The sequence below is a fragment of the Mirounga angustirostris genome, unplaced genomic scaffold (genome assembly GCF_029215605.1).
Source record: "Mirounga angustirostris isolate CCGP_5_RB_7025 unplaced genomic scaffold, mMirAng1.0.hap1 SCAF_4, whole genome shotgun sequence".
Taxonomy (NCBI): Eukaryota; Metazoa; Chordata; class Mammalia; order Carnivora; family Phocidae; genus Mirounga; species Mirounga angustirostris.
Window position 1 is genome coordinate 9,906,422 of NW_026991712.1, and position 19,942 is coordinate 9,926,363.

Sequence of the window (19,942 nt, forward strand, 5' to 3'; positions counted from 1 at the left end):
ATGCAGCCCTGCAGAGAACAAGCTTGGGAGTGGAGCACTGGTTACATTTCAGCCCTTACGTGCCCCTCAGTGCCACAACTTTGCACAGTGCACAACATACACAACCGTATCCAGCAGCCCTGTGTGCCCCCTGGGGTAGCAGGATCACACTGTATTATCATTCACACTTGGTTCTCAAAACCTGCTTTACGGCAGAATATGCACAAGTCAACCATCCATCTGACAGTCTTTATGGAGTTATATTCCCAGGGAGCTAAGATTTTATTCTAAAATCCCTCTGGTCTTTAATGTTTTTCCTTCTTTATTAAATACATGGTTGACCTGCTTGAGTGCACTAAGTGCCTACCGAAGTTAAATATTTGCTGAGCGGCTCAGAATGCAGGGCAGTGACGATTGAAAGGCGGTAGGTCCTTGGACCGTGCCCCCCAGTCCCGAAAGCCATTATCTCTTGAACGCCTGGACTGCAACGAAGTATTCAAATTGCTCTGAAGCTACAGGAAGGGAAGGATGATGGAGTTTGCTAGCAGGCAGCGCCACCATGCGGTCGCCAGATTTATTCCTGGGTCAAGTGATGGTAGGATAGTTCCAAAGTGAGACTGCTAAAGGTGTATTCGGAAGGCTGCTGTAGCCCAATGTATGGGTTTTTTACAGTTCGGTCTACAAAAGTCAAACTATTGCACTCATTCAACTGCCTCCTAGTTCATTAGTCTGTGAACTAGTCACAGATAAGGAGTGCTTTTCCCTCACTGTGCATTCCCGCATCCTTGCAATGTGCCCGAAACACAATAAATGACCGTGGGAAAATGAATAACCAGATCTGTGTCCTCAAGGGGCACCTGGTTGAGTTTCCACTTTGCAGATGAATCTCGGAGAGAGAACGTGATCTCCTGAATGTCGTTAGTTAATGCTGGTCAGTGGCAAAGCTGGGACAGAAACCCTTTCAGGGCTTCTTCCTGTTTCTGCACTCCACCCTGGGATGAAGAGCTCTGGTGGTTCTTATTTCCCGGGATCTCTGAAAACATCCTCATCATATTCCGCTGACTTCTCTCCCAGGAGGCTCTTCCAGTTGATGCCTCAGCCCCGCAGCCTTTGCCCTCCCGCTATGATCCTGCTTCTCCTCCTAAGTATGCTGATGGCCCCGCATGGTGGTGAGTAATGATATTTTACACTGCATTTCTGGCTTGGTCCATAATTAATATGAACACTGGGGAGGACTGTCAAATGTCATCTGATTTGCTTATTACTACTTTTATCCCCTTGCCTAGGAGTGATGGAAATCAAACAGTAACGATAAGCTATGGGTTTAGTTCAGCTGATATTTTAAGCACCCTATCCAGGGCATGAAGCATGGGATGGGCGATGAGGTGGACGTCCAGGCAGAGCCAAAGGCACTAAAAGCACCACTGGGTGGCCTGTTGGCAACCATCCCTCCCCCTGATAGCGCATCCCCTCTTCCCTTTGCCCATGGACCTCTGTCCCGTGTTTCGCTGGTTTCCTCGGAGTGAGTGTGTCAGCCTTCTTGACATGCAGCAGCTCCCTTTCCCCTGTGCCGGTGTGTCTGGCGGAGAGGCAAACACTTCTACCCCACATTGTAGGGTCTCCACCCCACCGAAGCCTGAAGACACCTGAGCGAGCTCCTTGGCAGGCAGGGTCGTCATTTTGAGTTTGCATGGAGTCTTGGCTACAAATCTGAGACTTCTGGCTCCTTCCTAATTTCTTTCTTGTTTGCACATTGGTGCAACTCTCAAACAGCCCAACTCACTTCTTTCCTTCCTACAGCTGCTTAGGCTCCATCGTGACTGATATCACCCACTTATCCAGACATTTTCTCCTTTCCTCCTCCTGTTCGGGTCCACACAGCACCAACACGCTGAGCCTCCTTCTACGGTTCCTTTCTAAGCACAATAGTGAGGGTGAGCCACAGTGAATCCACCAATATTGTTGACAATTTATCGTGACTCTGACCTGAGTTAGTGGATTTGCCGAGGTTTACATGTTCCCCAGAAGCCTGTGAGCAGAAATGACAGCACTTCACAGAAGACGCCAAGCCTTTTCTTCAGGCCCCAGTGCTCCCAAACACCATCCCAGACCTTCCCTGCAGGACAGGTGGACACCCACTTGCAGGAGGTGCTGGTTTTCTCTTGATTATTGAGTTCCTTCATGGATGATTTTTTTCCTCATCTAAACCATTTTGCTGTGACGTGGCTTCCCAGGGATAGCGTCGCTGGGCTGGTTGCCGGGGCTCCGCCTTTACCAAGACCTCAACCGTCTCGATCAAATTCCAACTGTGGTCTTGACTTGTCTCGTCTTTGATGATGAAACTGTGAAATAGTCTACAGCTTTTCAATTTCTTCCCTATTCTTTAAAATGAGATCTTGGGCACCTGGGTGGCTCAGTCGATGAAGTGTCTGCTTTCGTCTCAGGTCACGATCCCAGGGTCCTGGGATCGAGCCCCGTGCCTGGCTCCCTGCTCAGCGGGGAGCCTGCTTCTCCCTCTCCTCTCTGTTCGTTCTCTCTCTGTCTCTCTCTCTCAAATAAATAAAATCTTTAAAATAAAATGAGGTCTCACCCCCCAAAGCCCATTCTTCTAATTTTTCAAACTTACTCTCTTCTCTAACTGACCTTTTCCTTTTCCAAAACAATAAATTTCCCTGTGATTGAAATTACCCCTTCAACAACCCCCAGACACCTTTTACACATCTCTTTAAATGTTTTATTTCTCTATAAGGCTGAGGCAATGGTCTCCTGTTATTGTAAACTGTCACAAGCATTTAGGCATCTGTCCTGGGAGGTTTTATTCTCAGACACAAACAGCGAGAGTCCAAAAATTATAGCCATAGAAAGTTTAGGTGCAAGCATATGCATGTCCGTGAGGATTTAAATGTGCCATACCTGCAGCCCCAACTTTGCAGGGCTAAGTGGGTGACTCCCACAGAGATAACACTGCCCACCCAACAAACACACCACATCTTGGTCCAGGCACTACAGGGAGGCAATGAGACAGCAACCAGGAAGGGGGAGAGATCAGATGCTGCGCCAGTGAAGGTGGAGCATCCATGATCACTGCTGGATCTGAGGAGCCCTTGGCAAGGCCACCAGGGAGGAGTCCATCAGAAGAGTCCCATGTACCCCAGGACCTGGGTGGTCCATGGTGTTACACCCACTGAGCCAGTGCAAACCCTGCCTGGGCCTTCAGAGCACCCCGCTTGCAGAACTGGAGCTCTGCCAGGCACCTTCTCGCAGCTGTGCCCCCCACTACTGACTCAGATTTCAAGGCAAGGTTGGGCGTGTTGACAATGCGGAGGGTCTCTGTGCCCTACCAGGCCTCCCTCTGGGATGTTTCTCTGTCCCTGTGGCAGGAGTGGGAGCAGCCTCTTTGTTCGCCTCCCTAGCACACCCAGGGCAGGGGCTGCCCTCCCTCCTCTCTTCACTGAGAGTTGGCTCATGACTTCAAAGGGCAGACGTTTGCCGGTGGGATGGTGGTCAGGTCTGTCAGGAGAGGGAGATCTCCTTGGACCTTCCACCTACACCACATGCTCCCTTCATTGGAGAGCTCTCCACCAGCCCACATCACACAGCGAAACTGGTTCTTACTCCCCGTTCTCTGCATGTCCATCTTCCAGAACCTCTGGGAACAGGGGCCGGACAAAGGTGGGTTTTGTACATCCCTGGTTGATCTTCTGGGTAGAATACTTCATAATATGAAACACCACTCGTAACCACCAATAGACTGCATCTTTCCACTCTCTCGAGATGACATCTAATTTTGCTTAAACTTTACAAGGCTAGGACGCTATGATTCTAGTGGGCCATCACTCACTGGCTGAGAAATTGGCCATTTGATGGCGTAGTTCAACCACTATGTGCACATTTGTTCATTAAAGAGCTATCTACTGAACGTGTGCTTTAATGTGTCAGCGTTCTGACCCTCAGTACGTTCCTAATTTAGTGGGGGAAACGGTCACATAAACAGATCATTGCAACATAGGGTCATAAGTGCAGTGAGAGAAGGATGTGCCCACATTACGGGAGCCAGGGAAGGTATCCCTACGCCAGCCCATGTTGGGGTTTTGGTAGGACTTCTCGAACTTTGCATGGAATCCGAAAACGTAAGTCAGTAACGCAAAAGGGAGCAGGTCATGGCTCAGGGCACGGCACAAGCCAAGCCAGGATGGCAAGAAGTAGTTTGGTGTCTGGAAAATGATAAGCATCCCAGAAGCATGGGATTCAAAGAGGGAGATGGTTTGGCAGAGCTAGGCAGGGGCAGATGGAGGGAAGCCTTAGGTTCCAGGGCAGAAGAAGCTAGAGCTTCCTCCATGGGCCCCGACTTCACTGTTGATAAAGTGGCAATGGCAAAACGTGCCCCACAGCACTGGGCAAAGCACTGGATTTGAGGGGATGCCTGCAAAACTGAGCCTGGAACGGGACGAATGCTAGCTTCCTTCCCCTAGAGCAGCACTCCCATGGAACCAGAACTCTCCCATCCCCAAGGACCTGCCTCCCCTCTGGATTTTGTGAGCGAGCCAACTCAGTCCTCTGGGATCAGTAATTTCAAATCCAGGGTGCTTCTTTTGTTGCTAATGAAATGTGTGGGTGTCAACACCCTGAGAGTACGTAGGGGTGGGAGTAGGGGGCATGCATCCTTCTTAGCTGTTTCTCAGTGAGCAGACCACCTCCACCTGCCAGGACGCCAAGGAGATACCAGAGAAGTAATTATCGAGGACCAGGGGCTATTTCACAGTTGCTGCCTGAGTAGGCAGCAGATATTCTTAGCTGTTGGCTGGTATGCTAATTAAATCATTTCTGAGGCAATTACACCAAATATGGAATGCACCAGAGCAATTACGTGGGCTCTATGATAGGGCTCACCTGGAGCTGAAGGAAGTCCTGGGTCTCCCCACCTTCTGAACATCTGCAGGGCACTTCCCTGCGCAGCCCATGGCTCTTGGGCCAGTGGGAATGTCCCTCAGTGGGACCATCCCTCTGTGTTTAATGGTGAGAAATCCAGAGGACCAGAGAGGTTGCTCCTGCCCACAGCCACAGAGCACATCCAGCTGGGAGGGAGGCTGGTGCTGGGCGGACTTCGTCATGTGGACGGGCTAGGGTACGGTGCATAGGAGGGCGGCTGCCTCCCCCCAACCCATCCCTGGAGGGCCCGACAGCAGAGGGTCTGGGGGCTGCCTGGACCCAGGGCGAGCCCACAGGGTTTGTAGATTGGAGACTGCTCTCCTGCAGACAGCACCTGCTAAAGACGTCTGTGCCCCTGAGATAAGTCCATGGTGTTGATGAGGTGGATGAAGAGGTGAGGTCCAAGCAATGCAAACCATTTGTTAGTGTGGAGGGGACAGGGGGCAGTGAGTGGAAGAAGTTGGTAGTAATAGTCATAATAATGATGAATGGCTGGGGTAACATTTTCGTGTCCTCAGCACACCTCTCAGCGCTACTTAATCCACTCTTGACACACTTCTTTGATCCATGATGTCAGATCTTTTTTTAAGATTTTATTTATTTATTTGAGAGAGAGAGAAAGAGAGAGAGCATGAGCAGGGGGGAGGGGCAAAGGGAGAGGGAGAAGCAGACTCCCCATTGAGCAGAGAGCCCTACAAGGGGTTCGATCCCAGGACCCTAGGACCAAGAACTGAGCAGAAGGCAGACGCTTAACCCACTGAGCCACGCAGGCGCCCCCATGCGGTCAGATCTTGCAGGCTCAAGTTCATCTGATATCACAGCATTGCTCCAGCCCCTCTCGATTCCCTGCAGATCCCCTGCTTCATACTGAGCGCTCAAGGCCCCTGGGGACATAGCCCAGCCTAGTGACCAAGTATGGGAAAGGGCCAAGTCCCACTGGCTCCCTGCCCAAATATTTCACACAATTCAAAACTTGCATCCTCTCACCATGTCTCCACTGTGGATAAATGAAGGGTAGGGGGCTGAGTCTCAGCATGCATGGATCCCTAACAGCTGTTGATCATTTTGTGTGCTGATAGTGTGGGAAAGCCCTGTCCTTGATGATAAGCTCTCTGGGGGTTGGGGGGGCCTCTCCTTGTCCACACTTATTTCCGCCTATCTTTCATCTTAAGGCACTCCAAACATGCAATCTAAATTAAAATGGTTTGCTTCCTATGCAACAACAGGTTCAAGATGAGTTCCCAAATCTCTCTATCTTCCACCAGAAGGCTACTCTTAAGGCCAACCCATCTGAAACACTGGGACCACCTTATTTTCATCAGAGACCCAGCACACAGCAGGTTCTAGAAAAAAATACATAGAATTGAATTTATCTGCATCCCCTTCCCTCCTGGCTGCCCCTCCCAGCAAGTGGAAGTGCTCCTACTAACCCTTCTCTCCTCCTTGATTATAGGGGGCCATCCTCTGGACACCCCACACCTTCCACAGGAGCTGCCTCCGGGACTCTCAAAAAATATCAGTAAGGATTTTTGAACTTTTCTTAGGCGACCTCACCAGGTAGAAAGTTGTCTAGGATATTGGCAGGGAGAATGACCCCTTCTGAATATACCACTCACTGCTGGGGCTCTTGTAGGCAAAGCGATTCAAATAAGACTCAAAAGCCTCCCCCTCCGCAGTCTCCCCTCAGTCTGACCCACCTCTGCTCTCTCCTTGGAGACAAAATATTACAACTTCCATCAAATGAAGGTTAGCTGAAAAGGGAACAGGGGATGGAAATAAATGGGCTGATCGTGAGGGTTATATGGTCACAATATTTCAGCTTCAAATTGAGCTCTGAGCCTTCTAGAAGGTAAGACAAAAAGAGAAAGAAAAGGTATTCCAGAGCTCTACCGATAAGAAAAGAGGACCCGTAATTGTTCCTTTGGGAAGGGGAGGTTTTCCTGGTGATAGATTGTGAAGATTTCTCAGGTGGGTTCCTAGATGGGTACTGCTGAAGACCATGATGCATAGTGAACCATCTGGTCACGTTGGCCCAGAATTTAAGATTCATTTCCCACCTTGCAGAGAGGTGAGCTGAGTCACCAAGTTCTTTGTGCATGAGCCCATGCAAACAAAGTGATCAGTCCCACCCAGACCCAGATGACCATCTGACCTCTCTCAAAATGCCATCACCCCCATGGGAAGGGCAATGCCCAGGCCAAAGAGAACTTCTAGTAGATGTTAAGACTCACAGGCCACACTTGGCACTTGGAAGGATCAAGGCCAGGAAGCCCTGTGCGCCATCAGGCCATGCCAGTCATTCCTTTTCAAGGAGAGTAGCCCCGGGGGTGATCCCCACATCTCCCTGGAGCCCCCAGGGAGCAGCTCAGGTACAAGGGAATGGGACTCACATGAAGCAGCCACAGGACCTGCCCTGGCCTAGAAGCTTCAGTCTGCATTAGAACTAGTATCTCTAGTAACAGTTCCATAGGTATAATTTCCGGGATGCCCAGAAAAAACATGCTTCAGTTGCAAGAGTTATCACACTGAGGGAGCCCCCAGACAATGACTTCCCACCAGGGATTTATAGTTCACCCATGGTCCTTGCCAAGTCCAGATACACCTTATCATCCAGGGTCTTTTGTACCACCGAGCAATGTTGCCTGGTAACACAGTTCCTGTCTCATCTTCTTGGGTCTCCATGGTAACCCGTGTTACTAGAAAGTTAGTCCAAGGTCAAATCTATCCTTAGAGAAAGAGAAAGGGTTTTGCTTACTCTTCACAGGGGTGGGGCAGGGCGAGGAGGCAGGGCAGGGGAAGGGGAGAAACCAGAGCTCTCTGATTTGTTTTCTCTACCTTCCACTTAGATATCACATCCTTCCCTGGGGTGTTTAAAAATGTCGAAAGTGTCGCCGACATTTTTGGTAAGTTAAATGCCAAGGTGCTTCTATCCACCAGGTGTCAGGGCATGGGGTGAGTGTGGGAACTCTAAGCAAACTACTGGGCCTGGGGCTCCCCTGCTCCCACCACCCCAGCAAGCTCTGAGCTGTGTGATCCAGAGAGTAGTGGTGTCTTTTACTGCAAGATGAGTCACCAAGCTGCCAGGCGCCTTCATAGTCCTTACTTCCTTAGTCCTGACCACACCTGGCCAGGAAGGGAAAGGTACCCCTGTTGCACAGGGGAGGAACTGAGGGGAGTTATGTGACATGCCAAGAAGGAGGGAGCTCTCTTCTGTGTCCAGAGCTGAGTGCCCTCCACCAAAGTTGTTGGATTTTCTCTCCCCAACTACTAAATATACATGATAAAATATACATACATAAAGCCTAAGAATCCCAAAGATTGTCAAGTATTCCATTTCTCAATTAGGTATCTATCTTGTGACCAGTGATTGCCAGGCACCATGATGGTTCCCATCATTGTTTTCTAGAAGTAGCCCCCAAATAAGGCTATCACAGGATTGACAGAAGCAAGGAGCGCTGAACTGCTCTTGGATTAGACCATGCTTGCCAGAGGACGGCACTGAAAATATGTAGGTGACTAAGTGTGGGTGCCCCATATGTTTTTGAGTGAAAATGAATATTTATATAAACACACACAAGCCTTAGAGTGTCTTTTTCCTTCAGTACAGAATTATTTCTTCATTTTTCTGATTAGGCTATGTGGAAACAAAACACGGGAAAGGAAGTTTGAATGGGGTAGGAAAAACTAGAATAGTCTGGGTGAAACTAGTCCTCGCAGACCACTCTTTGACCTCCCCAAGCTTCCCTGTGGGTGACCCTGTGCATTAGAATCAGGGCTGTGGGGTCACCCTGTTAGCATTTAACAGTCCTCTGATCAGACGGGTGGAGAAAGGGGAGGGTGAGCATGCTTAAAGTAAAAATCAAAAACAAAACAAAACAAAAACTGGAAATCGTTCTCTTGCCAATTTTGTTTACAGGAGCATTCTTGTTTAGGGCAAATCATTACCACTGGTTGATACCTCAGGCAGATCTCTGACCTTCAGTTCCTTTATCTGTGAAATAGAAGTGACAGAATAGCGTCTGCCCTGCAGGATTAACATGAAGTTTATGCGGTGATGGACCAAGTGAATGCTTTCTAAAGTGTGACTCACTAGCAAGCTTAACCATTATTCTATTTTAAGCATCTAGCACAATTTCTGGCACATAGTAGGCGCCCCAAATTATTAGTGTCTATATCCCTTCTCTTCCTGCACTGGATTACAGTTCCCCAGTGCTGGGACTGTATCATTTGGAATCCATTCAGCAGACTCATAGTGACTTAAATAACAAAGACATTTAATTATCTCACCAAAGCTGAAAGCACCAGGATTGGTGCAAGAGCTTAGCACAGGTATCAGTGACCCAGCAGCTTCATTCTCTCCCCGCTGCTATAACTAAGCTTACTGGCTCTTCAACTTTAGACTTCAGGCCTCATGGTGGCCAAGTGGTTGCTGTAGTCCTGGCCAGCATATTCTTACCCATATTTAAGGAAGGAGAAAAGTGTAGATCAAAAGGATCTCTTTACATGCCTGCATTCTCTTTTTTTTTTTTTTTTTTAAGATTTTATTTATTTATTTGGTAGAGAGAGGCAGCGAGAGAGGGAACACAAGCAGGGGGAGTGGGAGAGGGAGAAGCAGACTTCCCGCGGAGCAGGGAGCCTGATGCGGGGCTCGATACCAGGACCCTGGGATCATGACCTGAGCCGAAGGCAGACGCTTAACAACTGAGACACCCAGGCGTCCCTACATGCCTGCATTCTTTATTATGAAAGAAATAATTCCCAAAAACCTCTAACAGACTTCCCCTTAAGTGTTTCTGGCCAGATCTGGATCACGTGCTCAGTCCCAGGCCACTCACTGTCATGGAACCTGGGATTAGCATGACCAGCTGAGAATGAGCAAGTGTCAAACGTCCACAGGGACTTAGGGAGGAGGCTCACCTCCCCTGAGTCCCTTTCAGCTTTGTTGGTAAGGGAGAAGGATTAAATGACTGTTTGTTAGGGGGACAACCAACAGGGGCCATGGCTTATAAACCCACCTCCCTTCAATTGTTCAGAACAGTTGTGAGTATACAGTAGGGGCTTATTGGTTGCTGAGGTGTGGGAAGTCCCAGGCACAGGTGCTCCTTCCTTGACCCTGGTTCCCAGTCCCCTCCCCGCTGTCCTCTCCCCGCAGACTGCCTGGGCTCCCGCTTCACCTGGCTGCAGGCTGTCTTCACCAGCTTCCCTGAGCTGCTCCAGTTCGTGAGTGGTATGAAGTGTGTGGCCAGTCTCTGCCCCCGGGACTTCGAGGACTACGGCTGTGCCTGCAGGTTTGAGATGGAGGGGCCGCCTGTGGACGAGTCTGACAGGTGAGCCACACCCACAGGTGAGCTGTCAGAGGCCTGGCTGGTACCTGGGCAGAGCACAGATGTGGAGAGCTTTCTTGTCTTGTCTTGATTCTCCTTACCTGTGGGGTGACTGGCTGCCTCGCCTTTAAACTGTCACGTATTCTGTGATTGTCTCACATCCTGGGGAGTTGTCAAGATCCCATATGTGTCTGATATGCAGAATTTCCGTGTAGTGTTTCTCCAAGTTGGGTCTTCAGGTATCAGAACTACCTGGATGCTTGCTAAAATGTAGATTCCAGGGACCCACCCCAGACCTACTGACTCAGACCACCTTTAGCTAGACCCCGAAGTCTGAATTTCAAACAAGCTCCCGGGTGACTCTTAAAACATAAGAAAATTATTCTTTATTCAGACAGTCCTGGCCACCAGGGGTAAAGCAACTATGAAGATTTCTGTTTAATTTTCCACAAACGTGCTCCAATAACATTTGAACACTGTGCTTAATATAAGCAGAATACTATCCCTGCCTCAAAGAGCTAAACAGCTAGTGGGGAATAGAGAGAAGGTATGAGGAGTCGGTAAAGATACGTGCCCTCCCTGCACACAGGGAGGGAAATTAACACAAGATATCCGCTTTTACACATCAGACTGGCAATAAAATCTAAAATCTGAGAAGCATCGAGTGTCAGCAAGGATCTGATAAACAGATACTGACACTGGGAGGGGCAGTTGGGAAAATTGGGTAGACTCTGTGTGTCAAGGCGTGCAACCCGTGACCCTGTAATTCCGGCTCTCTGCTCCTTACGGATGGCGTGACCCCTGGGCGAGGTACGTCATTTCTTTGTGTTCCAGTTTCTTCCTCTGTAAAATGGAGGAAGTAATAATACCTTCTTTATAGGATTATTATTTAGGATTAAATGACCAAGTACACAGTACGGTGACTGGGGCTCTCCCTGGCTCATTGAGTTTACTTACTGAGAGTATTAGTGATTGGTTGCAACGGTAACGGGAATGGTAGGGTGATGCCAGGGGTAGTAACAGTACTAGCAATACTAGTAATCTCAGTAACTGCAGCCACAGCGACAGCAACAGCACCAGCGGGAGGAAAGCAGGAAACGGAGCCCACGTGTCTCCCCGTACTCCGGGATCCATGGCCCTACCTCCCTGGCGTGGTACTTGTGCCCGAAGCCGGTGTGATGGAGTGTGCGCTCTCATAATCCTGGGAAGGACAGCCCATTGTCTGCCCTGGCATTTCTCCACGAGGACGCCCTCTTCGGACGCCTTGCCCACAAGGCGCCAGGGTAACCTCCATGCTCCTCAAACACCGGCCACAGGGGACAGCGCATGGCCACGGCCTCCTGCTCCACCCAGTGTCCTCTAAGGGGGGCCTGCACCGTGTTATTTCTTGGCACCCTCAGCATGGACCACAGCACGGGGTAAATTAACTCACACCAGGCAGTCAACCCCCAACTGCTTTTCAAGTTAATTAGTTAATTAAATAAAAAGGGAGATATCCTTGATTGATCAGGGATAATGGCTTTGGAGTCAAGCGATAGATCTCTCCCCTTTCCACATCTCCAAGGGAAGGTGTAAGTTGCCTCTGGATAAGAAGGGTATTTCCCATCTTTGGGACCATGAGCAAACTGCCTCCCGGCACTCAGCTCGTTGACGTTCAGGAAGAGAGAGTGGGATCCTGAATGCAGCAGAGCGTCAGGATGGTTTCTGGGAATTTGTTACCTTTCGGGTCCTCCCTTACCACTTCCTCTAATTATTAGAATACCTTGTCAACCTGGAAGTCAAAGAAATGAAGCAGTAATTCACTGTCTGAATGATGAAACTGCTCATGGCCCCAAACTGGCAGGATAATGAGCCACACCCAATTCCTATGACGGTACACAGTTCAGTTGTTGGGGGTGTGGATTTCCAAACACCTGGAGGGCTGGCCATTTCCACCTTGAACCTGCACACCAGATTCAAAGAATAATTGCTGTCATTTATTGAGTGCCTACCTCAGGGCAGGATCTATAGAGATGTTTTCTTGAATCTCCAAAAATTCTTGAGTTAGGTAATTTGAGAACATTAGTAGCTTGTCCAAGGCCATCACCTGTCTATATATTTTTTCTCTTTTACACTGGTCTCCACTGACCTCATGTGTGCACTGCAAGAGCCTCCTGACTCCCATTTTAGCGTCAGCCTCACTCTGTGATCAACTTTGACCTTGGCGAGTTATTGAGCACTATGCGTCTCAGTCCCCATGGGTGTAAATGCTCATAATGATAATAGCACCTGCTGTGTAGGTAAAATAACTCAAATAGTGTGTGTGTGTGTGTGTGTGTGTGTGTGTGTGTATGCACGAGAGCACTATTTGAAACAGGTCACTGCCAGGAATCATCCAGAGACACAATACTCACAGACTCCCCTCTCTTCACCCTCCCCCACGCTCTCACCTTGACCTCCCCTACCTGCCCCAGCTGCTGCTTCCAGCACCGCAGGTGCTTTGAAGAGGCCGCTGAGATGGACTGTCTCCAAGACCCTGCCAAGCTCAGCACAGATGTCAACTGCGTCAGCAAGAGGATCACATGTGGTGAGCATCTCCAGGTGTCCCCGGGGGCTGGGCTGAGAAATGACAGGCAGTTCAAGAATCCCAGGCCTGGACCAGACCCAGGGTTCCAAGGGCCTCCCCCCCCATCATCACCACCATTGAGGACATCATCATCTATACTCCAAGCCCCCTGAGGGCTAGATCTCTGGCATCTGTACCTTGCAAGGAGTACATGCACAATAAATGCTTTTTTTTTTTTTAAGATTTTATTTATTTATTTGACAGAGAGACAGAAGAGCACAAGCAGAGGGAGTGGCAGAGGGAGAGGGAGAAGCAGGCTCTGCACTGAGCAGGGAACCCGATCCGGGGCTCAATCCCAGGACCCTGAGATCATGACCTGAGCCGAAGGCAGACGCTTAACCATCTGAGCCACCCAGGCGCCCAATAAATGCTTTTTGAAATGAAAGAATAATTGATGGGCAGGTTATTTGATTTACAGTTTTATACTGTAGCAACCCTGGGAGCCTGGGGAGACAGATGGTTTTCTACTGATACATTGTGTGATATGGGAGCAGTTACTCAACAAGTGGCAGCCTCTACATGGGGAGGAGAAAACCTGCTTCAGAGATTTGTCATAAAAACTAAACAATGCTTAAGTGTAAAACAGTGTTACACTTGTTAAATGGAAACAGTGCTAAATGTAGAACGGCTAACACAGGGACTGGCCTATGTGAAGAAGTCAGGGTTGGAAGTAGAAGAGAGGCAGGGATGGATGAATTAGGTTTGTGGTTGCTGCTGTTTGTAAGAATCAGACATGTGTTGATGCAAATCTCAGCTCTCCACCTTACTCACCAGGGATTTTATCTCGTGTCTCTGGGCAATGCTGGCAGAAGAATTAAAAGAGACAAAGGCACAGAGAGAAGAGGTGCATGGCACCTTGGGGGTGCTCTATGAGAGCCGCCCTTTAGGAGTACCTACTATGTGCCATAGGCTTTATACCCAGCAGATATAACTGTCCCAACAATCTTATGAGATGGGGTCACTATTCCCAGTTTTCAGATAAGGACAGGAAAGCTCAGAGAAATTAAATAACTTGCCCAAAGTCACATAAGCTGCTAAGTGGTAGAGTCAGGGTTTGAGCCCAGATTCAACTGACCCCAAAGACCAGGTAGAGAGGACTGGCTGAAGTATGGTGCATCGGGAAAGAGGTGAGGAGGTGCATGGGCATAAATCACTACACGGTGGACAGGGAAAGCACCATTCATCCATCCATCCATCCATCCATCCATCCATCCATCCATCCATCCATCCAGCAGATGCATACTGAACACCTACACCAAGTGCAAGACAATCATCTAGATATTGGGGATATCCTGACCTTTTGAAATCTCCTCCTGGCTGCCAGACACTGAAAATATCAAAGTGCTAGAGTACGTTAAACAGTGACAAGAGCCATGGAGGGAAATAAAGCAGGGGAAAGGCATAGGGAGGGCTGGGCAGGGAAGCCTCCCCGAGGAGATGCCCACAGAGCAAAGACTGAGGCGTGGGGGAGAAGCAAGCTGGCGGCTATCTGGGAGGTGCGTGCACCCCGAGGCTCAAGGTGCCCGGCATGCTTGGGAGACAGGCCAGTCAGTCAGAAAGGGGTGATGAGGGAGGAAAGAGAACAGGAACAGCAGCTTTTCCATAGATTGCGAAGTCGTCGCAGGGTTCTGAACCCCAAAAAAGACATGGTTTGCCCTGAGTCTTGAACACCTTGTTCTGGCTCCTCCATGAGAGCAGACAGGAGCGGGTGGGGGGGAAGGCCACTGAGATAACTCAGGCACGAGCTGATGGGGGCTAAGCCCAGGGTAGTGGCGTGGAGGTGGGGACATGCGGTCACACTCTAAACAGGTCAAAAGTAGAGCCAATAGGATGGCCCGACGGGTCGGGTGTGAGTGTGAGAAACGGAGCGGGCACCACTCCCAGGTTGGCCTTATGCTGCTATAGCTCCCGGAGCCAAGGTGGATAACAGGAGGACGCCTGCCGGAGGAGTGGGGCCTCGGCGGGCAGATTGGGGCCAGTTTGGGAGCTTGCATTACCTCTCGGGATTCCAAATGAGATTTTCCAATCTGCTCTGCCCTTGCTCTGTGCACAGAGTCCGGGGACCCTTGTGAGCACCTGCTGTGTACCTGCAACAAGGCTGCCATAGAATGCTTAGCTCAGTCCAGGATCAACTCTTCCCTGAACCATCTGGACACTTCCTTCTGTCTGGCTCAGCCTCCAGGTGGGAAGAACCCGGCCCTGCATCAGTGGTGGGGCTGACCATCTGGGGCGGGAGCTGCTATGGGAGCAATAGTTGCTGTTTCTTCAGAAGCCAGGCCAGCACCTTCTGACAGTCCCCAGACCCGCTGCTCTAAACAGGCTTTCCAATGTGTCTCTTTGCAGAGACAACCAGCACGGAAGAGCTGACGACGCTTCTGCCCAGAGGTAAGGTCTCGCAGGGAAGCTGCTTTTACTTGGACCACGGGGGCCAGACTACAGAGGGAGCACCCCCTCCACAGGGCCAGCTGGAGTGACCCACGGCACTGGCTAGATCTCGGCCTTTCTCTGGCCAGGGGACACAATTACTTCTGATAAACCCAGTTCACACATCCAATAGCAAATGGCCCTCCTGCCAACACTGTTCTTTGTTACGTGGACAGGTGAGCATTTAATCCAGTTAAGAGGTAGACCCCAATTCTTTCTCTCTTGCTCTATGGTCAGGGCCCTGGTGTGCAGTGTGACCGGGACCAGGTCTAGTGATATGACAGAGAAAGGCCTCTCTCGGCTGGGTGAGCTCCTGGCCATTGAGGTCACCTGGGAGCAGACCAGCTGCCTCCCTCCTCTACCTTCCAGAACCTACGGCAGAAAGGGCAGCCTGGACCCAGATGGAGGCTCCTTGAGGGGGAGGCTGTTTTCTGTGTGCCTCCTTTTAAGACAGGGTGGGCTCTTAATATCTGTCTACTGAAATAAGCAAGTGATCATTCCTACTCTAAAACATGCATCTTATGGAAAATGCGAGAGTTCAGCTTCTGCCTGTTATTCCTTGTTCACCAGTGTTCGCACGATCTCTCAGTCCCAACGGAAAGTTCCAGGTACCCGTTGGCAGAGCACCTCTCCTTCCCTGGGGCTGAGGTCTCCTTCCCAGTGCTGCAGCCTTTGTTAAAAAGCTGATACCAGTGCGTCCACATGCATGAGTGTGCGTGTGCACAGGGCTGTGGGAGTGTGTACATGTGTGAGTAGGAGTGTGTGTACGTGTCCTATCTCTATGTATCTTCTGAGTCTGGCGCTCTTTTTTCTGTGCCATCTGATTCCCTTTGGAACAGAGGTCTTCCCAAGTAGGGATGTCCTGTTCCACAGCCACAAACCCTCGGGGCCTGCAGACCTTTCATTGCCACAGCCTGGGTCTGCTAGTGTCACCGCCCTGGCCAGAAGCCGGGACTGGCTGGAGTCCCTCCTGAGCCAAGGTCCTGCTGGGCAGCCTGAGCCCCAGGAGATGTACGAGGGGCAAGGGAAGCCTAAGACAGAACCAGCAGCCCTTTTCTGGCAACACTGCTCATAGCCCCCTTCCTCCCTTGGTCCAGCAATCCCCGCTTGTCCTTTGGGACTCGTGGTACTTGGTTTAGACACTCGGTTCCATCAGTCACTGATTTGGGAGCTTTCTTTTTCAGTGGTTCCCGTGGAGCCCACGAACACCAGTGCAATGGCCCTTTCAGGAGAAGGTGAGCACAAGGCGGCCAGTGTGTAATCCAAATACCCACGTTTTGATCGTACCATCTGCCTACTGGCTGGAATTAGCTTCCCAAAAATGCCCCTTGCCCAGGTTTGCACTGAAACTGCCCCAAGATCATTCCAGAGCCAATCTCAGTTCCTCCTGACCACAGCCCCCCCGATCTCTCCCCTCTATGCTCTGCTTTCTCCCACACCCCTACTCCCACTTCAGTAGAATTGTCAGATGCAGGACATTCACCCTCAATCATCTGAAGGTGCTTTTCAATGAACAACAAATACTTTTTTTAGTATAAGTATGTCCCAGAATTTGCATGGGATATACTTACACTAAAAGGTGATTGGTTGTTCATGTGAAATCTAAATTTAACCAGGCATCCTGTATTTTTATTTGCCAAATTTGGCAACCTTATGCCTCAGGGAGATCCCTCTGCACAACCACCTCCCCAGAAGTGTGTGTTATCGCTCTTCTTGGCTCCTGCTATGAGAACAGAAGCAGACGCTCTTGGCGCAGCTCCTTCCTGGCTGTCCTCCATGTCCAAGGGCATCGCATCCCTGATAGCTCCCGGACAGCCTGTGCCTTGGACAGCAGGTCTAGAAAAAAGAAGAAATGGCACCTACTCCAAGCCGAAGCTTCACCCTGTGCCCTGCCCACACAGCAACCATTCCCAGTAGGATTGACAGGGGCCACCGCCATCCTAAACTGAGGACAAATTTATCTCCCAACACACATGCACTCATACCCACGACCTAGCAGTGCCCACAAATGCCCTCCAGAAAAGGAGGCAGCCTGAATGCAGGCACAAACATCAGTTACGAAGGAAAAAGGTATAGGGCTCGTGATTGTTCTTACCATGCTGGAATGAAACAATTATGTTTTGGACTCAGGCAGCTTTGGGATGGAATCCTGGCTCTCCCACTTTTTAGCTGCAGGACTCTGGAAGCATGGTTCGACCTCTCAAAGCTTCAATTTCTTCATTTCGGACAGCAGGGATTGGCAATTTTTTTTCTGTACTGGGCCAGGGAGTAATAATTTGGGGCTTTGTGGGCCATACAGTCTCTGTCACAATGACCCAAGTTTGCCATTGTAGTGAGACAGCAGCCATAGACAATCTGTAACCGGGGGGGTGTGCCTGTGTTCATCTGCAGCTTCATTTACAAAAGCAGCTTGAGGTCTAGGCCATGGTGTACCAACCCCTGGAAAGGGATGGTTATATCTGTCCTTCAGGGTGGCAGGGGATTAAATGAGAGAGAACATGGGAAGATTCTGGACCAGCATCTTCTTCAGAAATTCTGGTGTGGTGGTAAAACACAACAATGCACTCTCGAGTCACATGCAGGACACTGGACAACTTGTTTAAAATATGTGATCTCATTTCTTGCTCCACAACCCTGTGAAATCATTTCCATAATCTCCACACTGAGATGGTACATGGAGTTGGAGAAAGAAATGGTCCAAGACTGGGAGCTGGGTGGCAGGGCTGGGGCTCGAGGCCTCCACCGCGTCTGTCTTTACCGCTAGACCGAACTCCCTCCCCCGTGGACTTGCTCCAGCAAGGGGGGACATGATGGCCCTTTCTCCCAGAGAGAGGTCTCTTCACCCAAACATAGGCCTGATGCTAATCTGACTCCTTGTCACTGAATCAGGACCAATGTGTCAATTAATGTTCCTGATCAGACTGCCATGAGCTTTCTCTCCTGGGCCCCCCAGTCCGAAAGCTGTCTTGTTTGCAGGGGATCCCTGCCTGGCTTATGTGCTGAGTTGGGTGGACAACTGAAGTAGAATGGTTTCTTTCCACAGTGGCTACTGGGACCAGTGCTGCCCACTGACTAGTCCCTCCAGGACAAGTAAGCAGGGCAGACTCAATAGGAGCACAGCATGGAATCCAGTGGAGACACGCCTTCTCAATACACATGTTCAGTTCTGATGACCACTCTTTGACAGGCTTGGAAGAAATACCAGTAGACCTATTTTTCAGATGATGGAGGACACGGAGGCTCTGGGAGGTTAAAAGTTACAGATGGTCCATCATGAGACCAGCTGGACTGGTCTTGAACCTGTCCTCGGGCTGCAAGACTGGTTTTGTCTCCATGATATGGTAGTGACTTATGGGGAACAGCCTCGCACCTGAAAACATCTAGGCAAGGATGTCATCAGAAGTGACCTAACCATTTACTTTGCTTGTGGTGATGGATAACCATGGATTCTTTATTAATAAGCATAAATCACTCATAATAACCATTTACCAATTACTAAGAATGAAGAGATAAACAAATGGATTCCTCGATTAAGAGGCAGGGACACCAGGGAGGACCTTGGTGGGCTGGCGTGTTCCTAAGCCCCTTCATCTAGCCTCTGAATCCTCCCCCTGGTCCTAGGAGGCCCATTTGACAGATAAAGGAGGCACCCTAAGAAGCAGTTGTTTGCCTGGGGTAATAGGGCATAGGATTCTGTTAGTTCTGAACCTGAGCATTTTGCTTTGAAGAGAACCATCTGCTCGGTTTAGAACCTTTGAGGTTCTCTCTCTTTGCTGGAGCACTTTTGTATGTCCACATCATCAGTCAACTTCTGAGCCCGATTTCCACAGAATACCATCATAATCTTGATCTTTGACACATTGAATTTAAGGCAGGTCCTTCCTTCCCCAAGCCTGTTGGAGTTACCTTCGCTAGCTCTCTGTGGTATGGTCAGAAGAGAAGTAGCAGCCCAGCTCAGTGGTTAGGACTATCAGCTATAGCCCTAGGTTTGCATTCTGCCACTTCCTAGCTCCATGACCTAGAACAAGTGACCTGTGTTCTCTGTGTGTCCCCTTTCTCAGCTCTGAATGAGGGTGAGGTGGTTGTTGAGTTGGTACAAACCAAGCGCTTAATGCTGTATCTGGCATGTAGTATGTCTTTGTCCGTTCTAGCTGCTACAACAAAATATCACAGACTGAGTCATCTGTGAACAACAAAATTTCTCTCTCATGGTTTCTAGAGGCTGGAAGTCCAAGCTCAAGACACCAGCACGGTCAAGTTGGGTGAGGCCCACTTCCTGGTTCATAGATAACCACCATCTTGCTGTGTCCCCACATGGTGGAAGGAGCCAGGGAGCTCTGTGGGGGCTCTTTCATAAGGGCATGAATTCCATTCATGAAGGCTCTACCCTCATGACCTAATCACCCTCCAAAAGCCCCCAAGACCATCCCACTGGGGATTAGGTTTCAACACATGAATTTGGGGGAAACACAGACATTCAGTCTACAGCATAGTAGGAGCCTAATAATGGTTAAACAATAACGGACTCGTTTTACCAAGAACCAGGGCTCAGCAGTCTTTTGGGAGCCACAGAGCAGGGAACTAGAATCCACAGTTCTGCTGCCTTGTTTCTCTTTGTTCAAAAACATGTGATTAAAAAAAATTTTTTTTTGTTTGAACTCCGGAGAAGTCTGCTTTCCTA

The 19,942-nt window shown here is 49.7% G+C and overlaps 1 protein-coding gene across 1 annotated transcript in view; it reads left to right on the top strand.

Moving 5' to 3' along the window:
• Positions 1-1,102: 1,102 nt before the first annotated feature.
• Positions 1,103-19,942, top strand: part of OC90 (otoconin 90) — a 29,335-nt gene continuing 10,495 nt past the window's right edge. The window contains exons 1-8 of the mRNA XM_045895576.1: positions 1,103-1,148; positions 6,362-6,427; positions 7,755-7,811; positions 10,061-10,235; positions 12,686-12,798; positions 14,891-15,019; positions 15,181-15,222; positions 16,446-16,496. Of these exons, the coding sequence (XP_045751532.1) occupies positions 1,103-1,148; positions 6,362-6,427; positions 7,755-7,811; positions 10,061-10,235; positions 12,686-12,798; positions 14,891-15,019; positions 15,181-15,222; positions 16,446-16,496 (679 nt within the window). The remainder of the gene's footprint in view (positions 1,149-6,361; positions 6,428-7,754; positions 7,812-10,060; positions 10,236-12,685; positions 12,799-14,890; positions 15,020-15,180; positions 15,223-16,445; positions 16,497-19,942) is intronic.